This window comes from Mustela putorius, unplaced genomic scaffold, assembly GCF_011764305.1.
Source record: "Mustela putorius furo isolate JIRA1106 unplaced genomic scaffold, ASM1176430v1.1 tig00003871_pilon_pilon_pilon, whole genome shotgun sequence".
Lineage (NCBI taxonomy): Eukaryota > Metazoa > Chordata > Mammalia > Carnivora > Mustelidae > Mustela > Mustela putorius.
Window position 1 is genome coordinate 2,876,725 of NW_025422023.1, and position 26,642 is coordinate 2,903,366.

The window sequence follows — 26,642 nt, forward strand, 5'->3', positions numbered from 1 at the left end:
CTCTCCAAAAAAACAGGCAGTAGTCGCTGAACTTGCATAGCTAGGGATTTATCCAAAGCCCTCTTCTATTTTTAGCCAGAACAACTGCTTGCCAATTCAAAGTTTCTGGAGAGAGAAATGCGTCCATTACAAAACAGACACGCGGAGCGTACCTCTGCCAGGTACTGCCCGAAATCCCCTGACTACCCCCACCGAAACTCGGTAGCTCCATTGTTTTCCAGCACTGGCTTCAGCTCGCCTAAGCAAGCCCGCGCGCCAGACTCCTGCGTACCCTGCTCCGCCCGTCTGGGGCAGCCCGGTCGGGCCGGGGGCGTGGCCGGGAGCGGGGCGGGGGCGGAGGGGGGAGCGTGTCTCCGCCTGGGGGCGGGGTCGGGGAGTGCCAGGAGGCGGAAGTTCCCCGGGCGGTGGGGACGGCGCACGCACCCCGAATCACTTGTCAGCGCTAGTCCGAGGCGGAGGCAGCGCGGCGCCGCAGTGGAGGTGAGTGACCGCCGGTCGGGGATGCGCTGCTCCTCTATCCCGCAGGGAGGAGGGGGAGAAGCGGTCTCCCTGCGCCGGGTGCGCGGAGGGAAGCCCAGCTGGGGAGCAGGAGGGGGCGCGCCTCGCACGGGGACGGCTCCTCAGGTGCTTTCTGGAGCGGCGGAGGTGAGAGTGCCGCGTGGGAAGAGGAGCTCCCGGGGAAGGGCGGCGCGGGAGTGGACGCAAGGCCAGAGGGCGAGCACTGGAAGTTCCTGGAGCTCGGGTCGGCCGGGACGAGTGTGGCGGAGGCAGGGACGTGGAGCTCTGGGGCACCCCCGCAGCGACCCGCCGGCCAGCCGGCTGCCGGGAGTCGCCGGGCGTCGCCGGGCGCCTACTTTGGCGTCTGGGTACACCCACCTCCTGCAGGGGTGTAGGGAGCGAGACTAAACGGGAAAGGCGTGTTGCTGTTTTTTTGTTTGCTTTCGCGCTGAGAAGTGTTTATTTCCTTCCAGGTACTTAAAATTGCGTACCTGTTTGGGGAAACAGCCGGGCGACCAGAAATAAAGCTTGTTTTAAAAAAAAAAATCTGTCATAATCGCCAGATTTATTAAGACTTGAGTACTTGTTGGGGCTTTTGTAAGACTGTGCGTTCAGTGCATTTGACAATAAGTGGAAAAAGGAAGGGCGTCTGGACAGGGCAGAGCTAGGAAAGAAAATTCGTGGCTGCGTCGACAGGGTAGGTCTAGGGTGTGATCGCCAGATCCTATCCCAAGTCCGCCTTCTGACGGTTGAGGACGTCGGACCTGCCAGCCACGGAAATAGCCGGCTCCGGAGCCTTATTTGGCAAACAGGGCTAGGCGTGAACCTCTGCTGGAAAATTTCGTGTCGACTGCTTTCATCATGTGCCTGTGGCTTTAGTTCCTCAGCTCTATCCCCATTATCTCTGAATTTGGGGAAAAAGAGAATCTAAAGATACTGCTCGTTAATTTCAGGCCCTTCTTGTCACTTTGAGTTCTCCTTTCCCCCCTTCCCATTCACCGAAGAAGCCGGCGTAGAAGCGTGGGAAATACCAAGCTTCCTTCTCAAATACTAAAGCGAAGACATTGTTTAGACTTTCCCTAAGAGAAAACCCCAAACTGTACGGGAAGGTCCAACATTTTTTCGTGTTTGAAAGCAGAATAGGCAGCTCACTATTTCCTCCCTGCTTAGTATTTTAGGAGGAGCTTGGGTACTAATAACCAGATGGGGGAGACCTGGAAAAAGCCAATAACAGTATTACCATTGCATAGGGATCAGAATGTTTTAAGGCAAATGAAGCTAACAGAGAGAATACTAGAAATGACAGTGGTTCTGTAGTGTGGCTGTGACCTTGCCAGTAAATTTTAATAAATGAGGTCAAGTTATGAAGGGAATTCCCAAATAAAGGGAAGTTGTATGTACATGGTTTGATATATAAATTGCATACATTTTCTTGTAGGAAACAGTGGGTCCAGAGGAAGTTGAGCCTAACTTTCACATTGTTCTCTTGATACAAGTTAAAGATTAAGAAAGGAAGGGGGCAGGCTTCTTGTGAAATATCTGTTGGCTTTACACTCTTCTGATTTGTATCATAAATGCCAACGTCAAAACAGTCTTTCTTTACTAGTTCTATGAAAATATTTTATTACAGCGGGAAAGCAGTTAAATTATGTGTGACTCTTAATTATCTTACTATGTGGTGTTCATGGGTATCTAACAGTTTGACTTCTGGCATGGCCGTTGGGTCTTTTTAGTGCGCTGTGTATATTACATCAGTACTGAATGTGTATTAGCTATGCCTGTGGAAAGCTCATTTCATTTCTGGGTAGGTACTGTACAGATTTTTCACTGGCTTAATTTTTCTTTAAGGACCAGACTTGAAAGTTTTGCCTCATTTTCCCCTTATGAGAAGATGTAATCTGTTTGTTTTTTAATATTCCCAATGGTTCACAAACCTACATGTGCCAATATTAATTTGGTGTAATGGGATCAAAGTTTTGAATGGTTAAAAAAATGGAAAAATATTTAAAGACAGGTAATATAAGGTAGTGATTTAGTCTAACAGCACAGATTTTCCAAGGAAGTGTGTCTTCAACAGTTTTTTTTAAAAAATGTGATTTAAAATGATTAAATTATACATCCACTATATTTTTAACACTTTAAAGGGCAAAATAATATTGTTTCGTAGTATTACATTTTAGAAAATACCCATTTCTCCCAATTTCGCCCACTACACATAACCATCATACCAACCAATACCAAACTCAAAGTCACACTTTTTAAAAAATCCTATAAAAGTAAAACCATGAGAGTCATTATGAGTGCACTTACAGCAAAACAAAAAAGAGCACTGAAGTGCTGCTGCCTTTCTAAAGCTCCAGTTCCCTTTCATGCATTGACCTTCTATTTCTACCCCATTTAGTCAGTCTCATTCACTGTGTGGTTAATGCTCATTCTTTGCTTGCTTTATGTGATGTGTGTATAAAATAAGAAGCAAGTTCTCACTGAAATATCACTGTGCTGCTAGAGGATTGCCTATCATTGTCTGTCTAAAGGAAAAGTAAATATTGCTCTAAGTGTTGAAAATACCATGTCCTTCTAAGAGGAAATGCAAATTGTCGTTTATGATTGGAGAGAATAGTTTTGTGCATTAAAAAACACTTCAAAGAGTTTTGTATGTGGAAAGCATGAGTGAGAGTCTACAGATTCGCAGTCCTTTTCATATGGGAGAGTAGCTTTGAATTTAAGGACTCTTACCAACTGCAGGTGAAAGAATGCATGCGGTAGAGGGGAGGGGAAAATCATTTTGAATTAAACCTGAAATAAAATCTTATTCTTTCTCCTATGTGTAATGAAGTGTTATAAAGTACTTTGAGTTAAAGTCTGTATGCAAGAAGCCACAAATTAGACTGTCGCAAGTTATAGAACTGATCAAATGTCTAGAAATAGATTCTCATGTGGAATTTTTAGACCATGGAAGTTGGCATCAGTTTAGAAATTGTGTATTAGCTCATAGATTCCTATTCCTGAAAAGACTGTAATGAGAACTTAATGTAGACTTATCCTCAGTATCTTCTCATACCCCCGAAACAAAATACTGAACATAATTTAGTTGAGTTTATATTAAGTACAATTAAATAGGTAATGGGGCTTCAAATAAACATTTTGTTAACCATCTAATTTTCTTTCACAGTTTCTTTCGTTTTCTGAGATTGGACTTTGAGCTATCAGAGCCATGAGCAACTACAGTGTGTCCTTGGTTGGCCCAGCTCCTTGGGGTTTCCGGCTGCAAGGTGGCAAGGATTTCAACATGCCTCTGACAATCTCTAGTGTAAGCAAACTTCACAGATTTTATTACAGATGTTCATTCAGTGCTTAATCCTGGAAACTTCAGGGCTGAGTTGTTGAATTCTCTGGATAACCTGTACTCATTACAATTGCTTATGGGATTTAATCTCGGAAAACTTAGTTATGTATAATAAAAGATGTGGAGGGGAGGTAATTTAGCAAGGATAATTGATTTCAGTTGAGCTTATTTTCGGTCTCCCCCATCTTATTAATAAGGAAATGGAGAGCATTTAAATAGGTGGTAGACTTCAAATATTTGAACTGTCACTAATTTGGGGAATCTTAACCTTAGTTTCTTTATATGTAATATTAGAAGGCTGCACAATGGGATTTTCATTGTTTCTTTCAGCTCCAGAAGCTGTTAATTAAAAACTGTTGATTAATATCAAATAAAATGACTGTTTTGGGTGTTATTTCCTCCGGTCACTTTCTGGTGAAGGTGATAGTCAACAGTAGAATTGCCAGAGACTGCTTATATTTGAAGAGGGATTGAGGGCTTGGATCTCCTAGATAGTCAGCTTATAAATAATTGAGATTTTGTTGTTTACTACATTATTGATTTAGTTTGAATGTATTTTGTGTATACAACTTAAGGATATATTTTCATGATGATGATGGTGTTTTTTTGAAGCATGACATATGTCAAGCACTGTTTCTGCTTGCTATTAATTGCTGGCTTTTTTTTTCGTAGTCAAATAGGAATGTCCACTCCCCTTTTAATTATATGAGCATGTTATACACACTGCTCCGTGTCTTTTTTTCTCAATAATTTATCGTGGAGAACTTTCCCTAAAGGTTTTTGTTTTTGTTTTAAACAACTATGTAGACTTCTCTTGTAGGGAAGTAACATACATTTAACCAGTCCCCTATGGAAAGGCATTTATATTGTTTCTAGTATTGTTATTTCAAACAGTGCTGTGGTGGATACCATATACGCATAATTTTTTATGTGTATGTATAAACACAGTTGACTCTTGAACAACACAGATAGGAACTGTGTAGGTCTACTTACACAGGGATTTCTTTTCCAATAAATATATATACAATACTGTAAATGTATTTTCTCTTCCTTCTGATTTTCATTTTTCTTTTTAAGATTGATTTTTTTTATTTTAGAGAGAGTGAGAGAGAGCACAGGCAGGCTTGGGGAGGGCCAGAGGGAAAGGGAGAAAATCTCAAGCACACTTCCCAATGAGTATGGAGCCTGATGCAGGGCTTGATCTCAAGACCCTGACATCATGACCTGAGCCAGATTCAAGGGTCAGATGCTTAACCAAACCACCCAAGCACTCCCTTATGATTTTCTTAATATTTTTTTCTAGCTTACTGTATTATAAAAGTACAGTATATATAACATGAAAATATGTGTTAATAGATTCTTTGTTATTGGTAAGGTTTTCAGTGAACAGTAGGCTATTAGTATGGTTAAATTTTGGAGGGAGTCAAATTGATGCAGTCAATGCCCCAACCTCCATGCTGTTTAACTGTTATGTGTGTGTGTGTGTGTGTATACACATGCATATATATGGACACATACATATACAATTTCGATAGGCTGTGTCAATTTATACTTTTGTGCAATGCACAAGAATACCTTCTATTACTCCCCACCCCCAACAGCCTTGCGAGCAAACTTTTGGATTTTTGCCAAGTGTTTAAGTGCATCATCTCATTTATTTAATTCTCCTGTCAACCTGTGAAATAGTGGTACCATACCCATTGTACAAAACCGTGCTATGAGCTCGCATGGCTGGTGTGGAGGAGCTGGCTTTCAAGGATTTATGTATGCTGCTTCCCTAATGATAAATTTTATCTACATATTGTTTCTTTAATTAGGTGGTTTCTCTAATCAGGAGTTTTGGAGGCTGTTGTTTTAATAACATATGTGTGTGTGTATGTGTTGTGTGTGTGTGTGTATACACATACACTGCTGCTTATATATACACACACCTTAATTTTGAGAGATTAAGTTTGTAACGTGTGAAAATAGCTAAAATACAGCTAATCCCAATTTACTAATGGAGTTTTCCTTGTTTCTTGTCTGTGGATTTTTTAAACAGTTTATTTTATTTTTTAAACAGTTAACTTTAATTTACCACCAATTTCTGTCTTGATTCCAGTTAATCAGATTTTACAAGGAAATGCATATATGTAATCCAGCCTTTAAGTTTTAAGACCATGGTTGGATGAAATTTTAAATGGAAAGCATCCATGTGAAAATGGGTCTTACGATTTATTCGTGTTTGAGCAAGGCAATTTTTTTCTCTTCCTGAAGATCTCTTATGAGGAAAAGAATGATACCTTACTATTGTCTTGTTTTTATGTTCTGTTAACATTATTAATATTAAGTTTGAATATCTTACTTTATAAATAATGGACTATAGAAGTTATTGTTTAGTTTAAAATGCATCCAGTTTTGGTGGGGAAGAAGTCCAGAAACAAATTGACACCTAATGAAACAAACTAAATCACTGTGTGGTTTGGTAGTAGAAATGCAAATGTGCTGTGTAAGTTTTGTGGTACCATGCCTTTAAAAGAGTTTTCTGTGCTTTAGTTTCCTGGCAGACAATTTGAGGCCTAGCTCCATGTTGTGATGCTGATAAAACAGAACACTGTGTACATACATATGTGCCCTCCCTTGGCACAGAAGAAATGCTTTCCTTGTGTAGACAGAGTGCTAATTAAAGGATTTTGAACATACTGATTAAAAGAGACTATGGTAACAAAGCTGCTGAGTTATTTCTGTTCTCTTACAAAAGTCTCTGCCATCTCCTGTGACCTTTTTGGGCCTTGTGCAGTGGGGCATGCAATTCATTCTGGACTGGAGAGGATGGGAAGGGGAGGGGAGGAGAGAAGGGAATGTTGGCTCAACTGTGCTGCTAGGCTGTTGGCTTTCACTGTAGTTACTTTTAACCCCTTGTGTGGTTCAGTTCAAACATGCCTATAACATTGCCTAATAAAGACGTGTGCCTAATAACTAATTTATATTGTTGTAATAAGATTAGTAATGTTACACCTTGTCTTACTTAGTTCTCTAGTTATATTTATTCTGCCTTAATTATGTAAAATTATTGGGAAATATTTCTGTGGTCACTAAATTGTTTAATTAATGTGTCAAAAAGTAATTAAAACTTAACAGCATGCCTTAAAACATTAATTTAGGGCTTCTCATATTAATGATAGGTATGAAATTATTAGCAAGGTCGGGTACATTGTATTCTCTTAGCTCTTATTTTTTTACAACAATATTATAATATTAAGAAGAAAAAATATTATGAGACTTGCAATATCAAATGCCCTGTAATTATGGGTAACGTAGGAGTTATTTTTTTTACTTAGAGTCTACTGGAATTGAAAAAGAAAAAAAAATCACAAGTTTGTGCTTAGTTGGGAAGCTGCATATTTATGTTTAGAGTCCAAAAGCATACAGTTTTTTCTCTGTTCATTTGTTGCTATGTCCAGCTCCATAGGGCTATTTACATTCCCTTATAACATTGGAACCCTGTGATAGCAAATGTATATGTCATAAGTAGACCATTGGCTGGGACCTGAACATTTCTGTTTTCCTGAGATTTTGTTGTTATTAGCATGTGAATATGCTGGGTGTGACTTTGTGTTTTAAAGAATGCAAACTATACATTTTTTTCTTGCCAACTATACAATATTTAACATTTCACATAGATTTTCCCATTATCTATGGTGTACAAGTTTTGACTTCTTTTTTAGTAGGTGGGACCGTTTCTAAGACAAGATTGTCTTAGAAACTTTTAAAAGGATCCTCACATTACTGTAACTATATAATCACATGTCATTGTCTTCAGTTTCCTATTCTTAAAATGGAGTGCTGGCTACAACAGTTTGTAGGCCGCCTTTTTATGACCCTGTATTTATGGAATTGCCTTGAAGCCATGGAATGTGGGATGGGTTTCTTTGTAGCAGTGTGGGTGATTGGTCTTTGCCAGTATATTTTATAAGAAGAAATAGGAGACTTCTTGCACAATTCAAGGCCATATTTTGGCAAGTTGATGTTCCTCACGATGGAATTACAGGAAGGATGATATATTTGTGAATAACATCTTTTAAGTATGGCATCTTAAGGTTACAATACTCTCTTTTGTGTATTCTGATTTATGATACTAGAATTTTTTTTTCTTAAATGTCAGTATTTGAATTTCCTGAAGATGAGCTCCCAATTCTCCATAAAACATCTACATTGTTTCTTCAGATAAGAATGAGGTCAAATATTTTAATACAAATTAATAGTAATACAAATAATGATTTTGATTCTCAAGAGTTAGGAGAGGATTAGTTGTTACCAACTCAGACAAGATTTTAGTTGGATTTAAAAAGCAAAGGAAATTTACTACTTTCTGGATTATGGAGCTCGGCTTGGGAGTATAAGATAGAACAGAGAAAAGACAGCTGTGAAACATTTTGCCAAGAATTCATTTATTCAGCAGTTATAGGAATACTTTCTAGAAACCATTTAAGAAGGTATAAAATATTGGGGGGTAAAAAGGTTGGGGAGAAAAGAATTAAGTGCCGTACTAGACATTGTTAAAGACCTATCACAAGACAGTATTTGGTGAAATTACAAAGATACAGATAAGTGTTTCTCAGTTTCAGTGGGCTTTTTTATTTGTGGGGTCAGCTTTCTGCAGGAGAAATTAATTGAAATGATCCTTGAAGGATGAAATTTTAATACCTCAAAGTCAACATTCTCTGTGTTGGTTTTCAGTAGAAAGTGAAGATGAAGGCTTTTCTTGCCATTGCTTGACTTCGAGCAAAGCTGTGAATATATTTGAGTGATTCTCCAGACAGTCCAGCTGCAGAGTTTCCCTCCTAGAGGAGGATAGAAAGAGACTTTCAGTCCTCTCAAGCTGAAATGGGAGAACCATCCTACCTTGAATAAATGGGCCCATTGTTAATTTTAAGCTGTTGAGTATTTTCTTTTACAGTCCCTTCCAACTACTCTGTCATTATGCCAAGTTGGAAAGTTAAGGATTTAGTTTGTATAACTACATAATGTATATTTCACATGTATGTTCATCTTCTGCTTTTAAAATATTAATTACCTTTTTTGTGGGGCACAGAGACTGGCTTTTTTTCCTAACTGGTGATTTTCTGTCATTGCGGTTACAAGGTAAAGAATCTCAAGCTAATTCTGAAGATGTTTTTCTGGATTGTTATTTGTAAATAAATGAAAAATCTTATCTGTGTTTGGTTGTAAATTAGTAGTTCTAGAAAAGGGGAGCTTGATTTTTCAGATTTTAATGAATGTTGGGCATTTTGGAAAGTTATCTGTTAAAATAAGAGGACTTTTACTGTCTGTAGGCCTTCTGTACGTGATGGAGGAAATAATATGGAGATTGGGCGAAGTAAGAATAACGTATTATTTTACTTTATTTTTTTAGAGAGAGAGAGAGAGTATGCATGTGTGGGGATGGGGGTAGGGTGTGGAAAGGGCAGAGGGAGAGAGAATCTTAAGCAGGCTCCATGCCCAGCCCACTGTGGAGCCAGATGCTAGGTTTGATCTCAAAACCCTGAAATTGCAACCTGAGCCAAAATCAAGAGTTGGATGCTTATCGGACTGAGCCACCCAGGTGCTCCAAGAATAACATTTTAAACCCAAGTAAAGGATATTTTTACATAACTTGTTCACCTACTTACAATTAGGTATAATATCTCCTCAAACTGAGAATATTGAAGACTGTGGACTTCAGTTATTTTTGAGAACTTTCAGGAAGAGCTTTTCTTTATAATGGTTGTTGGTCAGGTTGCAGTGTGAATATACAGTTAACCAGTTGTCTTTGTCCAAAATATCCTCTTTACAGTAGTTCTACCCAGAGTCCCATATACTATAAGATCAGTCATGGCCTTTTCTCCCAGTTATGACTGCACGGGGGAAAATACCTGATAGGAGTTAGTTCTTTCAGAAGCAAACATTGCTCTGGACGAAGAAGGTGTTGTTGCTTTGGTGTCTTGTAAGGGTTAATTCTGTTTCAGTTTCAGTAGGTGAGACTCTAGGCCTTTATTTAAATTTTGGGATACAGAAATATTGACTCTGTAATATAAAATGTGACAGAATAAGATCCTAGCATGTGAAAGACTAATATATGCATACATTTGCAAATAAAGGACATAAGGGAATGAAAAGAGCAGTTAAGGAGCAGTGACTATGGTGACCGTTAACTTAGGTATTCTAGGTGCAGAGCCACTCCATAGCCCTGTTGGGAATTCAGGTTTGGTTTTTAAATTATGAAGTGGGATAATCACTTTTTTATCGTAGATACTCTGTTTTTTTATTAAGTGGGTTTTTTTGTTTTTTGTTTTTTTTTTTTTTGGTAATAAGATATTTATGAAAAGACACAGGAGACAGTTTTGAATGAGTGTTTAAAGTTAGGTTTGGGAGAATTTTTTTTTTTTTAAGATTTTATTTATTTATTTGACAGAGAGCACAAGTAGGCAGGCAGAGAGAGGGGGGGAGGCCGAGCAGAGCTGCTCTCTGCTGAGCAGAGAGCCCAATGTGGGGCTCGATCCCAGGATCCTGAGATCATGACCCCAGCAGAAGGCAGAGGCTTTAACCCACTGAGCCACCCAGGTGCTGCTGGAAGAATTTTTTACAATATTGTGATTCTTGTCATTCCCCACCTTATTTTTTTTTCTTGTTTTATATAAGTACAGTTATCTACCCTACTGTAAATAACTTTTTTTTTTTTTTTTTTAAACAACTGATGTTGTGCCCATTTTGTGTGATGATTAGTGGAACAAAGTCCATCAACTTCTTTGGCATTTAGTACTTGAAGCCAATCTAGATAGTTATAACATGTGACCCTGATAGGCCTACATGGAGGAGATTAAAATGGACTGGGAAAGTTAACAGGAAGGAATGGAAAGGAGCACATTAGATGGAAGGAGAAAAGAGGCAGTTTGAAAAAGGCCACAATGGGATCACTTACTTACTGGGTCACATTTGTTACTCAACAGTCTTCTTAACCTTTCACACTTCCCACTTTTTTTTTTTTTTTTAAAGATTTATTTATTTATTTGACAGAGAGAGATTACAAGTAGGCAGAGAGGCAGGCAGAGAGAGAGAGAGGAGGAAGCAGGCTCCCTGCTGAGCAGAGAGCCCGATGCGGGACTCGATCCCAGGACCCTGAGATCATGACCTGAGCCGAAGGCAGCGGCTTAACCCACTGAGCCACCCAGGCGCCCCACACTTCCCACTTTTAAAGTTTGGTTAATTTATACTTCTTTTTAGGTAATACATTCATATAGTTTGAAATTCCAGAGGTACAACAGGATATAATGGAGAGTCTCCTGTTGTCCTGCCTTTCATTTAGTTTTCCTGGAAGCAACCAGTTAGCAGTTTCTTTTGTATAATTTCAGAGATGATCTGTACAGATACATGTATATACATATATATATCCTTATCACCCTCCTTTTCAACTCAGACAGCATCCTTAAAAACTATACTTTTGGGGGGGCATTTTGTTTTCTTCACTTAACGCCAAATCAGTAAATACGTCATTCTTTTTGTATAGCTGCATTGATTGGATTTATCATAATTTATTCAACTGGTTTTACTGACACTGCAATAATTTTTACATTTGTATATATGTCATATATATGAATGTATCTGTCAGATAAATTCCTAGAAATGGAATTGCTGAGTCAAAGGGGTAGATACATTTATAATTTTGATTGATACTGCCAACTATCTCTATAAGACACTCCTACCCATAGTATAAGAATACTTGTTTCCTCATACCTGTGCTAACACACTTTTCAACAGACTTTGATCTTTTCTGATCAGATGGGGCTCTTTCTACTTTTTTCCTTTTTATAGCTCTTAATCCCAAGTAGTCTACCAAGGATTTTCTGTTTTAAAGTGGTTCATTGTTTTTCATTTTGCATGAGAACATATGAAATAAAAATGTGCTGCTCTTCTATAAATGACACCATTAATTTCCAGGGATGATGTTCTTTGAATTTTTTCATAAGGAGTTGTGATTAATAGTTACCCTCTATCATTTATTTCCTAATTCTTTTTTAAAAAATGTATTTCCTATTTTTAAGTAGATTTCCTCTCAGTGTTAACATATTACTTCCAGTTACATGTGAAAGATTTTGTTTGTTTTTTGTTGAACAGTTTTTGGCATATTGCCTTGTAGATTTTCTGAAAAATTTAAGCAAATCACATTTAATAGAGTCATGGTTGTTACTTTTGGAGTTTCTCCTGGAGCCTGATAATATTGTGGGATTTCAGATCTTCTCTAGCTCCCTTTAAATGATGTGACAAGGAGACCTTTATGAGCTGTTCACTATGGCCCTGGGACATAGTAAAATTCACCCCTAGAAAACTCACTGTTTTCATTATCAACCTTTTATTAGCCAGTGGAGCTTAACTAAAGTGTTACATTTTCAATAACATAGTAAATCAGGCATTGTGAAGGCATACTAACATGAGGCATAATGTATTTCTTCATTTTACCCTGGTCTGAGCAGCAGAATATGTGTGTTGGTAACCTTGGTGAGAAAGAGAATAAGGATGCCAGGGATGTTTGTGTTTATGTGGTTAAAGGGGATGTGGAATTTCCCTTTCATGTGTTGCTGTAATTTTTTTTTTTTTTTTTACGATTTTTTAAATTTATTTGAGAGAACACTAGCAGGGTTGAGAGGGAGAAGCAGGTTCTCTGCAAGAAGAGATCATGACCTGAGCCAAAGGCAGATGCCATAACAGACTGAGCCACCCAGGTGTCCCTTAATTCTTCAATATGGGAAGTGGGGCGCCTAGCTAGCAGTTGGTGGAGTATGCAACTCTTGATGGGGTTTGGAGATTTGAGCCACAAGTTGGGTGTAGAGATTACTTAAAAATAAAATATTTTTTAAAAAAGATTTTATTTATTTATTTATGAGAGAGAGAGAGAGAGCATGCATGAGTATGGTTAGGGGAGGACAGAGGGAGAAGCAGACTCCCTGCTGAGCAGGGAACTAGATGTGGGGCTTTGCCTCAGGACCCTGGGGTCATGACCTGAGCTGATGGCATAAGCTTAACTGACTGAGCCACCCAGGCACACCACTTAAAAATAAAACCTTAAAAAAATATATGATGAGAAGAGTTTGGAACTTGCTCAGAATTTGCACCATTTTTTATTTGAATTCTGTGATTTCTTAAACATTTTTTTGTTCCAGGATCCAAAAATTGATTTAACAATGGCCGTTGTTCTTCATAATTGTTTTGGGTAAATTTTGGCTTACTAAAATTTTGTTTTAATGACGTTAACTGTTGAATGCCATTTACCATTTGTTCTATCAGGGATTTAAGGGTTATGATGTGGTTCTGTTGAGGATGCAATAATTAGCCTATGTATTTCATAAATGATTTCTGAGATTATAACTTTTATAGATAGTAAAATTAAAAAGTTTAGTAGGGTTGTATAATGTTAGCCAGAGGAGGTTGTGGATATGTTCTGAAAGTATTTTTCTTCTTGAGAAAAGGTAGTGGGGGACAAATGTCCTTTAGAAAACAAATGCTCTGTCCCTTAACTAGGAATCTTTAAAGATGTTCTGGAGAAAGAAGTTCATACATATGTACAAGTATTATTACACATGTAATTTTCATGATTTTGGACATTTTCTTGACATATCTCTGTGCTACTAACTTCTAAATCGTCTACAAATAGTTCTTCTGATCTTTTCATAGTAGGCATTTCTGTATACGAACCTCTCCATCTAGAAGATTCTGGTTATTGGTATTCAATTCTCAGAGTGATAATTGATATTTTAGTAGACACAGGTGTTTCCAGACTTTGTCATTGGCTTATCTCCTTGTAGTTTGGTTCTTTATACTCAGGCTGGCAGTTTGCCCAGGTAGAAATTCCTAAATCCTGCATTTAACACATTCCTGTCCTATTTAAGAACATTTAAGGGTTTCCTGTTTGTTGAATTATTGCTTGACTCCTCTGCCTGGCATTCCAGCTGCATATAAATGGGTCCCCTTAAAACAATTGAGCTTATGGTCCAGAATGCCCATTTTGAACCGTAAAGTCCTTGGTCTCTTAAATTTTTTGTGCTTACTACCTTTGTTTCTTCTTACCTTTAATCCTCTAACCATCCTTCAAGGCACATTCATATACCAAGTGCTCTTTCAGATTTTTGACTACTCCAGCTTGCTTGGGTCTCCTTTCTTTCCTATATTAAACAATAAAAACAATGATGTAAATAAGCTGACATTTATTGAGCCCTTGTTATTGTGTAGGCCCTGCTCTAATCGTTTTGCACATGTTCCATTATTTAATTCTCATTAATGATCCTCTGAGAAAGTATGATTTTAAAAGGAAGAAAAGTTAAATGACATTCCCAGAGTTAAACAGCCAGTAATTGATTAGGCTTAGGATTTGAAACCAGTCAAATTGAATAGTAATAATGCTTTTAACCAGTATACTCTATTTTCTGGGAATAGATGACCGTTTTCACTCCTGACAATCAAGTTTTTGTATTTCTTCTTTTCTATCTTTTTAAAAAACATTTTAAGTAATGTCTGCACCCAACCTGGGGCTTGCCCTCACAACCCTGAGATCAAGAGTTGCATGCTCTACTGACAGCCAGCCAGCCGCCATTGTGTGTGTATACATGCTCTAGAATAAAAGACTTGTATAAATGGGAATAACTGAGATTATTAGGAAAAGATACGACTGGTTTCCAAAGCAATTATTAAAACCATCTAAGAGATTTTAAAAATGTAGACTCCAGGCCCTAGACATTGAATTCAGGTTGTTAAGGGATTTCTCACATGCTGTCTGGATGTTTCTCGTCTACCATTGACGTTCCATTTTGTACATAATTATTTGGGAACCATATATGTCTTTGCTTTTTAAAAAAACTTTTTTTTATTATGGATCTTTTGCTACTTAGATCATTTCAGCAAAAATTAAAGGCTAAGTTACATGGGGATTGTCACTGACTAAATAATGTGACAGATCTACTTTTCCCCAACCACCAGGCTTTTCCCATTTTTCAGAGTTCAGTCACCATAGGTCAAATCCTTTTTGTAAATAAATGACAGTAGTGTTTGGTTCTCTTTACAGTGTTTTAAGTATCTTCATGACAAAGATTTAGAGGGCTGAAGTTGCCATACTACTTATAAATTTTAATACTATAAAATTTAATAATGTTGAACTTATCAAAGACTTCTTCAGGAATCTTTGACTATACTTGGTTTTATTTTACACCTCATTACTAACCAAATGGTAATATGTTAAAAAAGAACTAGGTACAGTTTTTTTAATCCCATGAACCAGAGAACAGCACAAATTTTTCTCCTCACGTTAGGTTTCACAGCAGTATAGTTAAGTACATTTATATAGGTCATATACTTTGTTAATGGTGAACTGCTCTCACCAGGGGGCGAGAAAACTACTGCAGCGTGGGTGGAGTGGGATCGTTCTAGAATCCCCAGTTTGTGTTCAGTAGCTATTGGCTGATGATCGTAATGATAATAGAGGACAGATGGGATGCTGGGTTGCAATTGCAATCAATTTCCTTAGATTTGTTTTGTTAATGTACATGACTGATAGAATTAACTGATGAAATATTTTTGTTTTGTTTTTAATTCTAGGCAGGGTTTACATTTCTGGGAAATGTCCCAGAGGTTACATCATATAATAACCACCTGCCTCCCAAGGTCTTTCTCTGTGTCAGTCAGAATTTATTTTCTCTAAGTTTGACCCAGTGGTTCTGTTTCTGTCTTTTAGTTTCAGGTACAACAGAGGCTAACCCTTTCTTTCTTAACAGCCTTTCAGATAAGTGATTGAGTAGTATTTCCCTTTTAGTCTGCTGGAAATTATGTAGGAAGCCCTTTCTTCTAATGTTTCATGAGTTTGCCTTTCATTACAACCTTGGGCATATGCTTTTAAAAGTTTTTTTTTTTTTTTTTAAAGATTTTATTTATTTATTTGACAGAGAGGAATCACAAGTAGATAGAGAAGCAGGTAGAGAGAGAGAGGGGGAAGCAGGCTCCCTGCTGAGCAGAGAGCCCGATGCGGGACTCGATCCCAGGACCCTGAGATCATGACCTGAGCCGAAGGCAGCGGCTTAACCCACTGAGCCACCCAGGCTCCCCAAAGATTTTATTTATTTATTTGACAGAGAGAGATCACAAGTAGGCAGAGAGGCAGGCAGAGAGAGAGAGAGGAGGAAGCAGGCTCCCTGCCGAGCAGAGAGCCCGATGCGGGACTCGATCCCGGGATGCGAGATTATGACCTGAGCCGAAGGCAGCGGCTCAACCCACTGAGCCACCCAGGTGCCCCGCTTTTAAAAGTTTTTAAATGTCTTTGTATGACTCTCAGAACTGAATATAACACCTAACATCTCAGATATATTAAGAACAATGCAAAAGTTGGGGCGCCTGGTTGGCTCAGTGGGTTAAAGCTTCTGCCTTCAGCTCAGGTCATGGTCTCAAGGTCCTGGGATCGAGCCCCGCATCAGGCTCTTTGCTCCGCGGGGAGCCTGCTTTTCTCTCTCTCTCTCTCTCTCTGCCTGCCTCTCTGCCTACTTGTGCTCTCTGTCTCTCTAATAAATAAATAAAATCTTTAAAAAAATAAGTGAAAAAAAAGAACAATGCAAAAGTACAATTATTAAGTCAGGAAACTGATTTTTGTGTGACTGGATGGTGGAAGGTTTAGACACTGCACTGGGCTGTAGGCTTGATGGAACTCTTTTGTACAGTTTGAAATTTTTACAATATGTGTATCCTTTGTTTAAAAAGAGAAAACTAAAGCTGGTCTGTGCTTTGTAAATGTGCAAATTCAGGCTTGTCTGGACATATATGGAAGTTAGGTGAGCCTAAGAGGGGCAAGTGTTTATGTATGGGTGTGTGCTCTTTGCATGAAAGATCAAGAAACCGCATGGGTAGGAATTCAGGAAACATAATTGAGTGTATTCAAGCATAGTCCTTGGAGATTTTATTATTACTTTTAATTGTTATCTTTTATGAGACATGGGTAGATTCTTGGTAGAGCAGGCTATATCCTCTTGGTATCATCTTCTGGCACTGCCCTTCTCCTGAATGACTTGTGCCAAAGCCCTGAGACAACAAGATGTAAGTCAGCACTTATTTACTGATCTCTTACTGTGTACTGGCCCTTGGGTATATTGGGTCAGTCTCTATTTTCTGACCTAAAGGCATATGGAGAATGATATGAAATATATGAAGGAGTTTAGAAGTAGGAGAGGACGTATATATAATCAGATCTAGGAAGAGAACACAGTAATGTGCATTGACCATATAGCCTGTGTCAGGAGCAGGGATCTTCTAGACTAAGATCTGTAGAATCCATGGAGAAGACACAAAAGTGGCAATGGCAGGCAGAATTTATGATATCTACCTCTGGGCATGGAGTCATTTGCTCATTTTCATTATTGAGCACCTAGGGTGTGCTCAGTATTGGCCGCAGTACTGAAAATACAGAGATAAGCAAAACAAAGCCCTTTGTGTTTTGGACCTTATATCCTAGTAAATGGACTGATAGTTAAAATATATAAATAAATAAGCAGTGTAATTTTAATAAGGTAATGTGCTAGGGAGTAATTGGGAGAAGAGGACGAGTGTCTGGTGGTAAGGTCTTTATCTTTAAATTGGGTGGTCAAGAAAAGCCTCTATGACTGAGGAGGCAGCATTGATTTAAGACTAAGAAGCCAGGGGCTCCTGGGTGTCTGGGTGGGTTAAGCCTGTGCTTTTGGCTCAGGTGGTGATCACAGGGTCCTGGGATTGAGCCTCGCATCACATTGCATCCATCACATTGCATCGGGCTCTCTGCTCAACAGGGACCCTACTTCTCCCTCTGCCTCTCTGTCTACTTGTGATCTCTCTCTCTCTCTCTGCCTTGAGACAGGAAAGAGCGTGGTGTGTTCAAGGAATAGAAAGGTGGCCAGTGTGCCAACAATGCTGTGAGCAAGGAGGAAAACAGAGTGGGATAAGGTAGGTCTAGTGTCAGAATGAGCGACGAGGTTCACAGTACTGAGGAGGGTAACATTGGGAATAATCATGGGGCAACTCCTGGGGAGTTAAGAGGGATTCTGATTCCTTTGGATTAGAGCTGATTGATTAGAGTGTGGGTTACTATTACTGTGATCTTATCGTATCTACAAACTGGTGTGTTTTATAAATTGGTTTTGGTTAAAGTTTCTGGGAAAGAATTCAAAACAGTTTTTGAGCAAAGGAGTAAATATATAACCACCCAAAGTGGCTATTTGGAAGTAAAATACTCATTTTAATATATGTTTGTTTTGAAAGTTATTTGTAGTTACAAAATATATGTTATTATTTTTTCATTGTTATTTGCACGCTGATTACATTTTTTTGTTATTTTGTGTTCTTTCAAATTTTCTTTGTAACTCTTAAGAAGCAGTTTGTTGCCCAGATGGCTTCTGTTTTCATTTCCTTGTGATGTTATGACCTCTTCTACTTTAATAAAGAAATGTTGCATACACACTGAGGACTTGTTTACAAATTATGTTGGTAACACTTTTGTTAGAGTATGCCTCAAAGATAAAGTGAGTGTTAGGATGTTTATTCTAGATCTGATATGTTGAGCTGAAAAAGGTTTTAAAATGTGTCTATTTTTAAAAAAGAATGCTTTTGGGGCGCCTGGGTGGCTCAGTGGGTTAAGCCGCTGCCTTCGGCTCAGGTCATGATCCCGGGGACCTGGGATCGAGCCCCGCATCGGGCTCTCTGCTCAGCGGGGAGCCTGCTTCCTCCTCTCTCTCTGCTTGCCTCTCTGCCTGTTTGTGATCTCTCTCTGTCAAATAAATAAATAAAATCTTTAAAAAAAAAAAAATAAAAAAAAAATAAAAAAGAATGCTTTTGCCTGTTGGTTGGTTAGTGTACCCAATGCCAAAAGTTATGTTTTGTGACCTTTTTATTTTCTTAACTGGAGGGAGTTTATAAGATTTAATGTATTTCATTTCTTAATCTTTCAGAGAGGTCCCTTGAGTAGGGTTAACATCTAATAGGAGAGGCTGCCTATTGATAACATTAGTAAATTCACATTTCATGCCTTAAGAACATTGATAATGGATAAAAGTGTCATTATTATTATATAGGTATAAGTCTGCTGTAATAAATCATAATGCCTTGGTAAATGATGAAACTTCAGACTTCATATTTAGGTCAGCTTTTTGCAAATTCAAAGCAAGACTGAGTTTTCCTGTGAGTTTTGAGTTACATTTACAAAATAATGCTTTACAACCAACTTAGGAATTATCTGTAGTACATTAATATGATAAAATAATACACTAGTATAAAACAAATTTTCTTTATATATTTTTAAAAGATTTATTTATTTTATTTTATTTTAAAATATTTTATTTGTTTATTTGCTAGAGAGTGAGGCAGAGAGAGAGCACAAGCAGGGAGAGGAGCAGACAGAGGAAGAGGGAGAAGTAGGCTCCCCACTGAGCAGGGAGCCTGATGTGGGACTTGATCCCAGCGTGACCTGAGCTGAAGGCAGACGCTTAACCGACTGGGCCACCCAGGCGCCCCAAAGATTTATTTATATTATATAGAGAGAGTGTATACATGGCGGGGGGGGGCAGAGGGAGAAAAAGTGAGAATCCCAAGCCGACTCCATGCTGAATGTGAGCCCAACATGGGACTTGATTCCATGACTCTGAGATCATGACCTGAGCTGAAACCAAGAGTTGGACTCTTAACCAACTGAGCCACCCAGGCACCCTTAAAAGAAGTTTTAGATACAGCTTTTTTTTTTTTTTTTTTTAAAGATTCTATTTATTTATTTCACAGAGAGCGATCCCAGGTAGGTGGAGCAGCAGGCAGAGAGAGAGAGAGGCAGAGCAGCAGGCGGAGAGAGGCTCCCTTGTGTACAGAGGGCCCGATGCAGGACTCTTATCCCAGGACCCTGAGATCATGACCTGAGCCGAAGGCAGAGGCTTAACCCACTGAGCCATCCAGGTGCCCCTAGACATAGCTTTCTTGATTTTATTTTAACATTTAAAGTAACCTAATAGTAATTAATTTCTCTCAAAAAAATACTTTAGGTGATTATGATTATATAATAATGATCAGACATATGTGAATATTTTATTACCAAAGCTAATATACGAGTATGCTAGTATGTTGTATAGCTAATAAACTAGTATTCTATTTTTTGATGTACAGTGATTTTTTTTAGGGTTTGTATTTTCTCCCAACATATGATTTTATTTGAAATGTTTCATTTATATCTGGGAGGAATAACCTTTTTAGTCTACTGACTTATCAGGTGAACTGGTCACCATTGTCTAGTTATCTTGCTTTTGAACTAGTCACTAGATTGTAATTTTATTTTTTTTTTTTAAAGATTTTATTTATTTATTTGACAGAGAGAAATCACAAGTAGGCAGAGAGAGAGAGAGGAGGAAGCAGGCTCCCTGCTGAGCAGAGAGCCTGATGCGGGACTCAATCCCAGAACCCTGAGATCATGACCTGAGCCAAAGGCAGCGGCTTGACCACTGAGCCACCCAGGCGCCCTAGATTGTAATTTTAAATGAAAGTAGTTAAATATTTTCTTTGGGAAGGGCAGTTTTCCCAAAGAGTTTTTTCATTTTATTATCATCATACGTTTTATTATCACTAGACAGTTATCTAAGTTATCCCAATTAAGTTTCATAATAAAAAAAAAGTTTCATAATCAGCTCTGTGATCTTTTGCATCAGTGAAACCCCACCCTTTTTATTTGTCTGAAGGAGGGGCAAGAAACATTAGAAACAAAAATTTTCTCATGAAAGGAAACTGTAAAGGACAAATTTATTCTAATGAAGAATTACTTTATAAATTCAATCTAATAGTAAGGCTCCAAATGTATTACAGATGATTCCATTTTCTACAGTTGGTAACAGTTTTAAAACTTATTTTTCAATGATTTTGTGAAGCAAGTATTTTCTTCAGTAGAATTTGGAAGTTGGTTTATCAGGCTGTTTAAAGGTTTTGTGCTTGTTTCATTTTATGTGATGTAGGTTTTAGTAAATGCAGTATACTTGAGTTTCATGGTCAAATTTGGTTTCCACCAGAAATGATGATGATTATTTCCATTGGGTTTTAATTTTCTTAATCTTACAAAGTCAGTGTCTTTTAAAAAGGAAAATAAAAAATAAAAGCCATTAGGAGAAATTAGAATGGTGGTAACCAGGGTTGGGGGGGAAGAGGGAAATGGGAGTTGTTTAATAGGTATAAAGTTTCAGTTTTGCAATTTGAAAATATTCTGGAACTCAGTTGCATAACAATTTGAATGTATTTACCACTACGGAACTATCACTTAAAAATGATAAAGACGATTTTAAAAAAGGGGAAAAATAGCAGTATATTGAAATGCTGGATTAAAAAAAAAATTCATTATGTAGCATCTACATGTCTGCAGAAATTGATGTAACTTTTATTTGATCGACAGAAAAGGATTTGTTTATAAACCGTTTATAAAGTTTGTAAACCCTTTATAAAGTTATTTCTTTATAGGTATTAAAAATACACATTTAAAAAAAAAGACTTTTTCCCCTCGAAGTTGCCAGAGAAATTTTAATAGCATTTAGATGGGAATGAGTAGACAGCCGATTATTAGACTTTTCCTTGAAATTGTGGAAACTAAAATTTAACTTAAGGGATTGGTGTAGTTATGGTAACATGATTTCTTAACTAAATTGAAGGATTTACCATGAAATAACCTCTGTATTTAAAGACAATGGAACATTTGTCAGAATTGGCAAATTACATCCTAGTTCAGTAATTCTAATACATTATAATATGCCTTCTCTTTAAACACACATACATCCTACAAAAACTTGATAAATAGCTCCTAGCTCTTTTACACTGTTAGGTAATTCTTAAAGTTATACCTGTATCTAAACTAAAAGCAAAATGTCATAAATATGCCTACATATTTCTTTGTATGAAGTATGGATGTACTTGTCAGTGCAGTATTAACTGGTTAACATAATGGTGGTCAACATGTGTACCCAAAATACACATACATGAGGAAGCCTGTGTTGTGTTTTACTTCTGGCCATCTGGAATCAGCTTCCTTGTTTCCTTTATAATCTTGGAACACATTATTTCTAATTGGATGGTGTTTGCAATTCCAGTATTCTGAATATTTTACCTTGCAGTGGTTAAGAGTGTCACTTTTTTCAGGTAACCCAGTTCTGTCTTCCCACTTCTTTTTAATACAAGTAAGTGAATTTTGGCATGCAGTCTGGCCTAGAGATGCACTCTGTAACTTTACTGAACATTTCCTTTTTAATTATTATTATTTAATTTAAATTCAATTAATTAACATATAATGCGGTATTTGTTTCAGGCGCACACGTCTGTGATTCATCAGTCTTACATAGTACCCAGTGCTCATAACACATTCCCTCCCCAATGTCCATCATCCAGTTACTGCCCCCCGCCGAACATTTTCTTGATTTGTGTGTTTAAACATTCTGAAAGCATTAAAAGTGGCCTGTGTCATTTGAGAGACACTTCCTTTTTGTATTTGGCCTTTTTGACTTTGTCATGTTTATAGGGATTTTTAAAATTGAACTTTGAGGGAAAAGAGTGAAACTAGGACTTTTAGTTTTTCATTTTAAAACATTTTTCAAAAGTGGCCTGGAATAGATGAAATATAGTGAACAAAAAATTTAAGAAAATTTGACTTGTGGTTACATACGTATTTGTAAAATTTTTACTTTAGTTGTCTATGAACCTCCTTAAAATCAGTGAAACGTTATCAATTAAATGAAGCTATCTTGTCATGGCTTTATTTTTGTGGTAAGTATACATTATTTAACTTTTGATAACAAGTCAACAAATAAAAAGTTAAAGAAGATTACTCTGCCTAGTGCACATGGTTTAGTGTAGTATTACAACTATACCAGGTCATAGTGAACTCAGTCTGGCTGAAAGTGTTAGGCTATGAGCAGGAACATTAGGCCAGTGGTTGAAATTTATGAGTATCATTGATTTCTAGAGACAGTGGTGACTTTCATTTTGTAAAACACACCCAAACCACTAACTATTTCAGTATACTTTGCTTTGCTTTCTTCTTCTTCCTTTTTTTTTTCTTTTTTACATTTTTCTTACTCGATTTCTTTCTCATTATTGGCTGCTCAGAATGGTCTTTTAAGGGGGGCAGTCTTTGTATATGGGATTGTTTTTAAGAAAACTATGATGAGAAGCTAAACCATTCATTTTCCATCTTATATCAAGATACAGATACATGTAGATAAAATATTCTATCATATCTTGTGATGTTTTTCACATCCAACCTTTTTATCTATTCTCGCTCATATTGTCATCATTTTATGGTATTTGTCCTTGCTTTGATTGTGATTTTTTAATCTTGGCAGAAATATTCTGGCAGAAGTTGTTGTAAGGAGCTAATTTTTAAGCTTCTGAATAAAACTTTCCACTGCCTTTCACCAACTTTTGAATTTTTCTTGTTTCTGGAGAAAATGCCACTAGGAGGAGGGGGAAGAAAGAAAAAAGTTAACAGTTTGGGAGGAGGCCAAAGCTAAAGTTCATTTAATAGTAGGTTACTAAAGTAGCAGTTGTGTTTTTATTGATTTCTTTAAAAAACTTCATATTTAAGACTTTTAAAAACACTATTTTATTACAATGATGACTTTTTAGATAAATGTGGGCCATAGAACATATATAGTAGTGCTAAGTGATTCTGGATCATGGTTAATTCTTATGCCAAAATTTCTGTTTTGAGGCCCCCCCCCCATGTAAGGTTCAATAAACATTGCTTTGAAATACCAGCATTTTCTGTTGAAATCTCACATTAACTCCTTGATTTGAGGAACTAAATAAACCAGGGCCCAGTAAGGAAGACACCTACTGTGTTTTAAATAGGAAATTTTAATACAAGGAATTTGTAAACAGGTTTTAGTTGAGAAGAGAAGTCCAGCAGAGTATGGCAGAGTAGTTTAGAAAGGAGCAACAGCAGGAGATTGCCATCTTTAAGGACCAGGAGAAACAGTGCAAAGGTGTAGTGTTACCAAGACTGGGGTATGGGTTTTGTGTGGCAGGAGCTAAAGACGTAAGAGAGGGCGTGATCCAGAGCTGGGACCATGAAGCCATGGGCTGACTAATCAGAGGTAGAACCACAGAGAAGGTGTAGAAAGGAGAGAAATATCAAGGCTTGTCTCCTAACCACCCCTCCCACATGTTGCCTCTCTTATTGGTGGGACCCATCCAGAAGCCAGAGCAAGGGAGCCTGGGAAATGTAGTTCGTTGCCATAGAAAGAAGGGCAGAGAAGGGCAGGGTATTGTTCTAAGGACAAATAGGCAAATGACCAGGGCAAATGACCAGCATAGACAATACAAAAAATTTTCCCTTGGAAACTGCTAATATCAGTGCTTTCATAATCTAAGACATTCCTTCTCCTGTGGATCAGGATCCTTCTATAAGGTGGAAATAATTACAATATTTATGGTTTTGTTTTTCAGGAACCCTTTATATTTAGTGGCATTAAACTAGAACTACATTTGCGGCATATATTTCTGCCAGTTTCTCCATTTTTGTTATATATTTTTGACACAGAAGTTTATCATTTCATTTGTTCTTATTTTTAAATTTGTGTGTGTGTGTGTGTCTTCAAAGATTGGAGAGTTAGTTCCCTTGAGATACTTAATAACTTTATCATTTGCTTTTTCTAGGTTTTCAACATTTTTAAACTCTGTAATCTATCTGGAATTATTTTTGGTATGGAGAGATACATTATTTTAATGTCAATTAAAGTAGTTTATTCCTTTTTAGAAAAAGATTTGTTTATGAGAGAGAGAGTTTGGGGGGGGGGTTGGGTTCCAGAGAGAGGAAGTGAGAGACAGGGAGAGAATCCTAAGCTGACGCCTTGCTGAACACAGAGCCAGATGCGGGGTTCAGTTTCACGACCTTGAGATCTTGACCTGAGCCAAAACCAAGAATTGGATCCTTAACCCACTGAGCCACCCAGGTGTCCTGGTAGTTTATTCCTTTTTAAAGATTATCTGTGCTTTGAGAATGTTGATCTTTTCTCTTTAAATTGCCTCATCTATGCTAGATTTCTTTAAATTTTGTGGATGTTGACCTATAGAAATATTCTAAATTTTGTTTGAATTCTTGTCCTTGCTAATTCCTTAATTTATTGACTAAAATGTACTTCTGTTTTTAAACATGTTTGAAGTGACTGTCTAAAGACATTTCACCTCCTTTTATTTATTTAATATTTTATTTTTAAGTAATCTGTACATTGAATGTGGGTCTTGAATAACCCCTGATATCAATTATCACATGATCTATGGACTGAGCCAGCCAGGCACACCACACCTTTTTTTTTTAAATTAAAAATTCTTGGATGACATGTTGTGATTTAGGTTAATTTTAAGACTTATATTAACTAACAGATAGCTGCAAGTTTAATATTGATGCATGCACCTCTATTATTTGCTTTTTTATGTGCAGGTCCACAAATGACTGTCATGATTTTTTTTTTTTAAGATTTTATTTATTATTTTGACAGACAGATCAGAAGCAGGCAGAGAGAGAGGGAGGAAGCAGGCTCCCTGCTGAGCAGAGAGCCCGATGCGGGGCTCCATCCCAGGACCCTGAGATCATGACCTGAGCCAAAGACAGAGGCTTAACTCACTGAGTCACCCAGGTGCCCCAGACTGTCATGATTTTTTATGTCATTTTATTTTTTAGTTTAATTGTGGAGGAGTAGTAGAATGTGTTGAGTAATGAGTGTTTAATGTGTTTTGAATTTGGCCTTTTAAAGTCAATTGTAATTAATCTGCTAATTGTGGTGTGGAACATTGTTTAAATTTAGTAGGGAAGTAAAAGAGTATCAAAAGAAAGGAAAGGCTCATTACCTACTCCTTTTTACCTTTTACCTTACTCTTTACCTTTTTTCTTGATGAGCTTATCGACTTGTGATGACGATGTTAGAATTCTGAAAATGAGTAGAGAGAGCATCACTTTTTTATTTGCTTATGAAGTGTATGTTATTATAACATTTGTGTAGTAACAGAATGGTAACTTAGCATTTTTTAAAAAATTGGGTTGTGAGGGAGGGCGGTTGAGGAAAGATGTATTTAAAATGCATTATTTATCAGAAAAGACTCAGAAGAACTAGGCCCTCACTTTTGGTTTGGAGTAAGAGAAACTTACTTTAGTACCTTCCTGGTCACAATTTTAAATTTTAGTGTTTTAAATTTTAATAATTTAAAACATTTATGCAGATTTAAACTTTTTAATGTGGAAGTTTTCAATATAGGTGTGGAATAAGATATTGAGCCCAATGTATTGATCACTGAGGTTCAACCATGTAGTCATTTTAATTTTATCTATACTTTCATTAACTTCTATCTTCACTTCTGAATTCTTTGGAAGCAAATTGTCGCTATTGTATTATTTCATCCAAATATTTTAGAATGTATCTCAAGAAATGAGAATTTTTTTTTTAAGAACTAAAAAAAAATTTTTTTTTAAAGTAATTGTATACCCAAGTTGGGGCTCAAACTCACAAACCCAAGATCAAGAGTCCATGCTCCACCAACCCAGGTACCCCAGTAAAAATTCTCTTTAAAAACATAATTAAGGGGTGCCTCGGTGGCTCAGTTAATTAAGCATCTGCCTTCAGCTCAGGTCATGATCCTTGGGTCCTGGGGTTTAGCATTGTGTTGGGCTCCCTGCTCAGTGAGGAGCCTGCGTCTCCCTCTTCCTCTATCTGCTCCTCCCCGTGCTTGTGTGCTCATGTGCTCATGTGCTCAAGCATGCTCCTCTGCTTCTCTCCCTATC

At 37.5% G+C, this 26,642-nt stretch overlaps 1 protein-coding gene across 12 annotated transcripts in view; it reads left to right on the top strand.

Annotated features, from left to right (window-relative positions):
* Positions 1-367: 367 nt before the first annotated feature.
* The window catches only part of PDLIM5 (PDZ and LIM domain 5), a 202,542-nt gene continuing 176,267 nt past the window's right edge, over positions 368-26,642 (top strand). For 11 of the 12 annotated variants that reach the window (XM_004756042.3, XM_004756046.3, XM_004756044.3 and 8 more), the window contains exons 1-2: positions 368-480; positions 3,671-3,808. In XM_004756042.3, the coding sequence (XP_004756099.1) occupies positions 3,713-3,808 (96 nt within the window). In that variant the 5' untranslated portion in view covers positions 368-480; positions 3,671-3,712. The other variant, XM_004756043.3, reaches the window with a different exon arrangement.